At 41.6% G+C, this 8,495-nt stretch overlaps 1 protein-coding gene across 1 annotated transcript; it reads left to right on the plus strand.

The window, feature by feature from the left end:
* The first annotated feature begins 6,201 nt into the window (after positions 1–6,201).
* On the plus strand, positions 6,202–6,945 carry LOC148102631 (uncharacterized). The gene has a single exon (XM_087842641.1). It carries the CDS (start codon positions 6,202–6,204, stop codon positions 6,598–6,600), a length of 399 nt encoding a protein of 132 aa, XP_087698767.1. The 3' UTR covers positions 6,601–6,945.
* The last annotated feature ends 1,550 nt before the right edge of the window (positions 6,946–8,495 follow it).

Here is an 8,495-nt window from a genome sequence, read left to right on the forward strand (position 1 = left end):
GATCTGGTGGAGACTCTGCAAGTCTTCTGCACGCTCTGCGCTAGTATGACTCATCATGTTGACTCCATCATGTGTGCATCTTGTGGTCTTGTTAAGGCTGTTGTGGAAGCAGACAGAAGGTAAAACCTCAGCGTGACCAACATCAGAACAATGCAGCGGTTTGGTGGGAACGAGTCGGGCTGCCAGCAGCGATGTGTGGTTCTGCACTGCTGACGAGACACAATGGACACGTTTACGAAAGCACTGACAGGTACGCAGAGACTGTACACAAAGCATCACAGCTCCCCCCAGAAGAGAACTATGACAGTTTACAGACAAGTTAGGACGTGTAGCTTTCTTTCATCTCTGTTACACAGACGTCATATTCCTGTATTAACGGTAAATGGGCTGTATTTGTATAGCGCTTTACTAGTGCCTAAGGACCCCAAAGCGCTTTACACATCCACTCATTCACACACTTAATCAGAGTCAGTGTTTTCAAAGACAAACCCAAATACAAAGATTTAAACAGAATACCTCATGACTCACGTTTTCTTGACAGCAGAGTGCAGAAAACATATCAAATATGCTGTGTGTGTGTGTGTGTGTGTGTGTGTGTGTGTGTGTGTGTGTGTGTGTGTGTGTGTGTAAGAGAGAGAGAAAGTGCTCAGCTTAAGTAGAAAGAAGCTGTATTAGTTCCAGTACAGTTACTTTTACTGTGCATACAGCGCTGTCATGCTGCTCATTCAGTGACATAAACAAATATGTAGATCGATAAATATATTTTAATATTATATATATAAATAATAATTTTTTTTACAAATAATTCAAAACATGAAAATTGTATAATTCTAAATGTATCAATTAAAGCCAAATAAAGTATTTAAATAATTATTAATGGAAAAAATATATTTAAGTAGAAATAAATAAATAAACAGACACGAATATATTATAAATATTTTATTTATAGAATAAATACATATTTATTTATTATTTCTCTCTCTCTCTCTCTCTAATATATATATATATACATATATATTGTAAACTGTGTGTGTGTGTGTGTGTGTGTGTGTGTGTGTGTGTGTGTGTGTGTGTGTGTATAATTACATTACAGCAAAGAATAAATATCATAGTTGTATACAGGATGTATATATACACAAAACAAATGTATTTGAGTCAAATGCATCTGACCACAACTGTTCTATTAATTTATACAAATTAAATTACTTGACATAAAATTACACACACACACACACACACACACACTTCATGTTTCCTCGCTCGCTGTCTGTAAGAGGAGAAATGGAGCAGTGAGTGTTTGGCTCTCAGAGTTTGTTTGATTTTATCGATTTTATTGACTTTATTGATTGGTTGAGGCTGTAGTTCAGTACCAGCAAATCCATCAGCTGTGTGGATGTGAAATAACAACATCCATCACTTGATTGTCCCGCAGTCCATCACAGCCTACATCCACCCTCTCACTCTCTCTCCATGCTCTCACTGCTATAATTGGCTCTCTGAGCCTGGCTGCTTAAAGCATTATAAAAGCTCCCCTGGCCCGGCTTATCCTCCGACAGCACTTACAGAATCACACCTCCATGTCCCCGCAACATGTCGTCTACACGCTGACAGCCACAGACTTCTGCTGGCGTAACGTGGTGAAAACAGACAGGAGGAAAAGTGCAGAAAAAAAAGTGAAGATAAAGGACAAAATCCATCAGGACATATCACAGGTCAGTGTGTGTGTTTTCCAGTAAAACGTGGGCGTTTATCATCATTCGTCTTGGCTGCAGTCCTGAAACACTGCTTATGTGTCCATACTGGAAGCCTACTTCCAAATAACTTCCTTGGAAGTATGTGGTAGTATCGATTACACACGAGGATTTACTTAGCTGAGTCTGTGAGTCTGTGTTGTTTCCAGAGAAATCCGTCTGGTTTTACTGCTTGCCAGAATTTTATGTAATTGTTCTAATGTGGCTGTTTATGTTGGAAACAGGAACCAGAGAAACAATCAGGAAAGTGCAGGTAAAGCAAAGAACAGTTTAAATCCAAGTAAGGCAAAAACAACAATTTCTCACCTAAAATCTTTTTAGGTTTTATTCCTATTTTCATTCTGTCAATATTGAACTGAAATTACATTTCAGATGTTGATTCTGTGAGTCTCGTCATATCAGCCCAGCTTTTACCCCAAAACTTCCCATGATTCTTATATTAATACATCTGAACTATTAGGGGTGGGGAAAAAAATTGATACTGTGTAGTATCGTGATATTTTGTTTGCCAATAATGTATGGATACAGGGACAGCAGAAATCGATATTTTGTTACAAAAAGGATCAACATGCTCTGACTTCAGAGCATGTTGATCCTTTTTCTGAGCAAGAATCCTGACATTCCTTCACTGTCCAAATGTGTTTAACTTGTTTTTGGCAGCAATAAACATGACAGTTTACTTATTTTAATTTAAGACATGTTTTATTTTAATTAAGTTTAAAACTTTTTTATTTCATGTAAAATTATATTTTGTTTTAATTTACTTTCAAATTCTTCAGTTGCTGAAGGGGCTGCATAGTTTTCATAAACTGCATAGTTCAGAATAGCTATAATTGTACCAGATGGTTGATTCAGTTAAGTTGAACTAGACTGTAATACAAACCGTTCAGTTTGTCAACAATAAAACTGAAATGAGAGAAAGACTGAGTGTGAGACTTTGATATTAGAGAAAATGAATATTGATAAAGTTTACCTTTATGTACAGAATCTGAATATCGCAAAATATTTTTAAAAATTGCAATAATATCGTATCGTGGGATGTATGGTGATTCCCACCTCTATTAACTATATATCAACGTATTAAATGTAGAAAAACTGATGTGAAAACTAAAGCTACGTTCACACTGCAGGTCTTAATGCTCAATTCCATTTTATGATCAAATCTGATTTTTTTGTCCACTTGTTCACACTACAAATAAAATGTGACAGCAAACGCGCTCTAGTGTGAACGGTTCACGGCCCTCAAAGCGGCCCACACACGTCACAACACGCTCTGTTTACAGAAGAAAAAATGGCGGCCACAGAGCGAGTAGGTGTTGTTGCAGCAGTCTATCAATTTGTGCACCGACAGAATTTTGACAAATTAATTAGAGAAAGAAGGACACTGAGACAAAGAGCCCGTGCTTTAACAATGGCCTTGTGTAGAGCAGTGGCTGCTACCTCCGTGCAGAGGTATATATGGACACGGAGTCGATTAGCTTGAATAGAATTGTCTTCCCATATGCTAATCAAGTCCAAAACCTCCGTTTTTGTCCATTGACTCGCTCCGTCTCCAGTTTCCGCCGCCATGCTTTCTCGTTTGTCTTCTCCGGCGCTGATAATTGGCGTCTGTCTTGTGTCAGTGACATAAAAGACGGATTTAATGCAGCAGTCGCTTTCTAAAACATCAGATATGTATCGGATTCAGCACCACATATGAAAGTGACCCAGATCGGATTTGAAATATCGGATTTGTGCCGTTCACACTGTCACACCATGATGGATATGGGTCGCATAGGGTCAGAAAAGTCAGATTTGATGCGCTTTCGCCTGCAGTGTGAATGTAGCCAAAGAGAGACATAAAAATAAAGGAGCTCAGCAGATTAAACCTCCCCCATCCCCAAGTGATTTTTTTTTTTTTACATAGAATAAAAAATTTGTGTAAATGTTGAAATACAATAAAGTGACTTTTTGAAAGTAATGACGCTCAAACGGCTGAGTGATTGTAGTAAAGCCCGGTAAATGTCATGTGACATTAGAGGGACTCAGTACCACAGAGCGTACTCTGAGCGTTAAGCGCAGCGACACGGCAGGGGCGACATGAACGAGAGGGCAGATGTGATTTGCTTGGAAGTCGTATCGCATGATGTATGACAGACTTCCTGTGCTGGTGTCACGGTGGCGGAGGTGAATCATTTGCCAGGAAGTTTTCCCGCTGCCCATCCAGTAAGTGATGCAGCAGGTGGTCAGGATTATCGAGGACAGATAACAGTTGTCCAAAAACCTCTTGACCTCCGCGGCTTCATACTCACAGCAGAAACATTCAAGCAGGGGTCACGACCCTGCAGCTCCCATCTCCAGTGGCTCCTCGTAGCTTCGACAGGAAACACAGATAAGCCTTTCAGTTATTCAGCTAATCACTGCTTCAAGTGATCCTTTGAATTCTCTACACTTTTATCCATGTTTCTCGGCTGATCCTCATCCACTTGACGTAGCTGAATGTCAACAGTCGTGGTTAGCATGGATGTAAACACGAGAGGTCGTGAGCTCCAGAGCTATGAGGAAAATAAATCAAAAGTGCCAATGCTGCTGACACATCGATCTGCTTTATCTGCAGCTGGACTTCAGTCCCAAATCAAGTTGAAATAAGAGACTTTTTATTTGATTTTTCTGCACAGAAGAGACTTTGTCGTGTTTGGAATGTGTGGAAGTGCGCAGCCAAATGCAGACGCAGGGGGAAGCCGAGTCAAAACAAAAGCCAGCTGTTTATCTTTGGCTGATAAGTGTTCATGAACAAAAGTGAAACTCAAGCCAGAGAAACAGTAAAATAATCCTTTAACTGACAGCGAGCGCACAGCGGAGAGCAACAGTACAAAGCAACCAGGACAAAGAGAGGACTGAGGCTGTGAATACGCAAAGGGCCCCATTGGGGCAAAGTGGGACAGGTGGGTAAACAAACAGGTGCAAACAATCAAGGGATAACGAGACACAGGAAGTAAAAATAAATGTAAGACACACGCAAGAGCAAATGGAGCTCCACAGTTGGCAGAAACATGTGACCTCCACAGTATGGTTAGGGGTTATGGTTCTGTTTTTTTCCATTTTTATGGTTTTATTTGAAAGAGTACAGTGAAGAGTGACAGGAAAGTAGAGGGAGTGAGAGCAGGTAACACATGTGGCAAAGAGCCACAGGTCGGATTCGAATTCAGGCCGGCCACTAGGGCGGCACGATTTTGCATAAAATGAGAATCACGATTTTTTTTGCTTAGAATTGAGATCACGATTCTCTCACGATTTTCTTTTCCAGTATAAATATTTATTGCACTTATTAACTGCACATCAACTTCGTAACAGTTGAGACTGAACATAAAAACAATAAATAAACATAAAAACAACAAATGTCTCACATTTTGTTGTTGCTGCAAAATGTTGTACTGCTTGAAATTCCGTCTCCACCGTTGCTCGACGCTGCGTGTATAGAGCAGGTAGTGCAACAATAGAAAAATAGTTGCGGGACGGCACTGTGTAGCGTTTGTCTAGGGTGTTGATCATTTTCCTAAATCCCTCGTTTTGCACAGTGTTGATGGAGCCATATCTTTGGTCAGGTGATAAGTAACAGCCTCCGTAATTTCTTTGTGCCTGCGGGAGTTCGACGTGTATAGGGAAGCGCTGTATAAGGTTCCCGTTATTGATGTTTGGGTGGTTGACCGGGACGTATTTTCTCCTGTCACTTTCTCGTCATCCCTGACGTGCTCTCCGTTGTTTTTTCCCTGCTAATTTTAGCATCACACGGCACAGCTTCTGTATCACGTGGTATAAGGCTCCGCCCTTGTCATTTGTTGAGCAGGAAGAGTAAGCGCTTGTTTTCATGCAGATTACGTCCCGGATTAAACTGCGGTACAATCGTCGTCGCCTTTTTTTTTTTTTTTAAATCGTTGTCATTTGGAAATGAGATCGCACATAAGTATGAATCGAGATTGCGATTTTCTAACGATTAATCGTGCAGCCCTACCGGCCACTCAGCCATGAGGCATCTATATGAATGACTCTGTCCCAGCCTTTACGATCCATTTGCGCGGTTTCCATCGTATCTATGTCACATGTCTCCGCCTGCGGTGACCTGTCTCCGCCTACTTTAGAGGTCATGTGTTTCTGCCTACTGTGGAGCTCCACAGTGGCTGCATCCAGACCTTTCTCGATAGTCTCACAGGTGCTGTGTTTTACAATCAGCCCAAATGCGCTAATTTGTTTTCAGTGAAAACGGCAATTTCATAAATGCAACAAAGTTAAAGTTTGAAACAATAAAAAGCCAACAAGCATAGCCATGGATGCTAAAATGATTTAAACTATTACTAATGTTGATGGTCATCTCCGTAAGGCTTGTGTGTGTTTTGTGGCTCTATTCAGATTTTATCCTGTGGTGGTAAAGTTTTCGCTCTCCTCCATTAAAGGTGCCGCCTTCCTCTGCAGGATGAAGTCCAGATGGCTGCGCTCCGCTGTGGACAGACTTCCTACCATCAGTGAAATGCAGGAGAGCGACACAGAAGAAGGAGACCCGGACTGCTCCTCTCACACCATGGAGGAGTACGTGGACTCCATCAAAGAGCTCTCCCAGCCGGCCCCCTACCCGCTCCACGGGCCCCTCAGAGGTCACCGCCTCTGGATGGTGCGCTCATGCCCTGCGGCTCCACCTGTGGCACCGGCTCTGTTTTTAAAATCCCTGAGAAGCAGCCCACCTTGGAGTCCAGTTGACCTATCAGATGTATCACTGACCTTCACAGACCAATCAAAGTGTGAGACATCAACACATTTCAAACAAAACCTGCTGGACGTGCTGGTGGGACAGTCCCTGTTTGCAGGGCTGGTGTGAGGTGAAGGTAGCGGCCGGACTGCTGACCTCTGCCCACGGCTCCCGTCAGCTCCACGATGCATGATTCATTTATGTGTAAGAAGTAATTGAGTCAGGCACGCTCCAGAAGCTATATGCATTCCCTTTGAAGTTCTAAATGAACGCAACACATGAAACAAAAGATGAAAAGCGAAAAATCAAGGGCAGAACAAACAAACGAGCAGCGCCTGCCTGGATGCCCGAGGTATAAGTGCAATAAGTGGCTGTGCTGGGCCCACTCGTCCACCAGGGGGCCCTCCAACAGACCCAAGCTGTGAACTCTCCTGATTTGAATATTTAAAGACATACTCTCTGATTTTTGCCACCAGAATCTTCTGAGGACCCCAAACTAAGGATGATTCAAGAAAGCAATACAAACTAGGTAGATTCATTGGCTCCCACACCCCAGGAGCTCGTTGACATGAACTACAAATATTAAATCTCTTCAGACTGTAGCTCCAAATTAAATATCCAAGAATTTGCCTTCAGACCCTTTAAAAGGCCCAGAATTAGGTAAGCTTTAACTGCCTAGAAAATGAATACAAAGGGCTGCTTCAGCCGACGGGGGGCCTTTGAACAGCTTTGGGGTTTTAGGCTCTGGTTTAAATATTTAAGTACATGCTCCCTGATTTTTGCTTTCAGGATTCTACTAGAGCCCTGAAGTAAGTTTGATTTGAGATAAAACCCTAAATTTAGCTGATACAGAGCCCCGTCAGCCACCAGAGACCCCGCCCAAATTAGCTGCAAGTGTGAAATCTCTTTATATTTTTGTTCCAGTTTACTTTTCAGTAAGCTGCTGGTTCAACCAACAGGGGGCCTTTGAACAACTGTTGGGGTTTAAGTTTATCTTTAAATTTTTAAGTCACGAGTCCCTCATTGGCTCTAGTCTATCCCAGCTGGCACCATAAATATGAACTCTGTGTAGAGTCTGGTTCAATTCTAAATATCCGAATCATTTCTGTTGGACATTTGAAGAAATTTGGATGTTTGGTCTTAATCTAAAGATCTTAATATCTTTTGGTTCTATGCTTCTTCATATCCACCAGATCTAGGGTTATGGTTTTCGTCAACTCTTTTTAGACACTCATAGCTTTTTTGGAAAACCAAAAACCTTTCATCTTGTTGTTCCTTTTATTTAAAATTGGTCTTAGGCTGGTGACCTGGGAGGTGTTAGGATGAAATCATCATGTTTTTTTTAGGGATTTTCATTCAAATAAGTAAACTTCTACTGCAAGACATTTGATTTCAAATTCTCCTTCGATACAGACGCAGAGATGTGTTAGTAAATGATGAGATGTGTTTCTCTTTTTCATCACCACCAGGCATAGCTGGACTGGCCATCGGGCATACCGGGCATTTGCCCGGTGGGCCGCTGGCGATTTTTTGTTTTTATGGACAGATCGATTTTTTTATTTTTTTTTGGAAGGGTATAAATAATGAAAGGTGTTGGATTGGCCAATTGGTCATGATCGACTCTGGGCTGGACCAATTACAGCCGAGGAGGTCGGATGCACCCTCCCCCTTGTTTAGCAATCTTATAGGCCATCCATCGGCTCTTTGTTACTTCGGAAACATGGCTTAAACAATTTCCACGACGTAATCCGATAACAACCGATCTCTTTACCCGTCAGCTTCCCGTGGCTGTCATGCAACAGGTGTTGTGCCAAAAAGTGATTGCCTGCCAAAAACATTTCCAATGTTTGCCTGTATTTTTTATGTGTAATATCTATGTTGGTAAATAGACTTCGGTGAACAGCGTTTACAAAGGGGCTATATATGGAATTAAAAAATTATTTTTTTTTAACGGCATAAATAAAGGTTATATAAAAGTCACCGCCAAAGACTGATTGCGGCTTCTACCTTGTTACACTAATGTT

This window comes from Neolamprologus brichardi, chromosome 6, assembly GCF_056152115.1.
Source record: "Neolamprologus brichardi isolate AB-2024 chromosome 6, ASM5615211v1, whole genome shotgun sequence".
NCBI lineage: Eukaryota > Metazoa > Chordata > Actinopteri > Cichliformes > Cichlidae > Neolamprologus > Neolamprologus brichardi.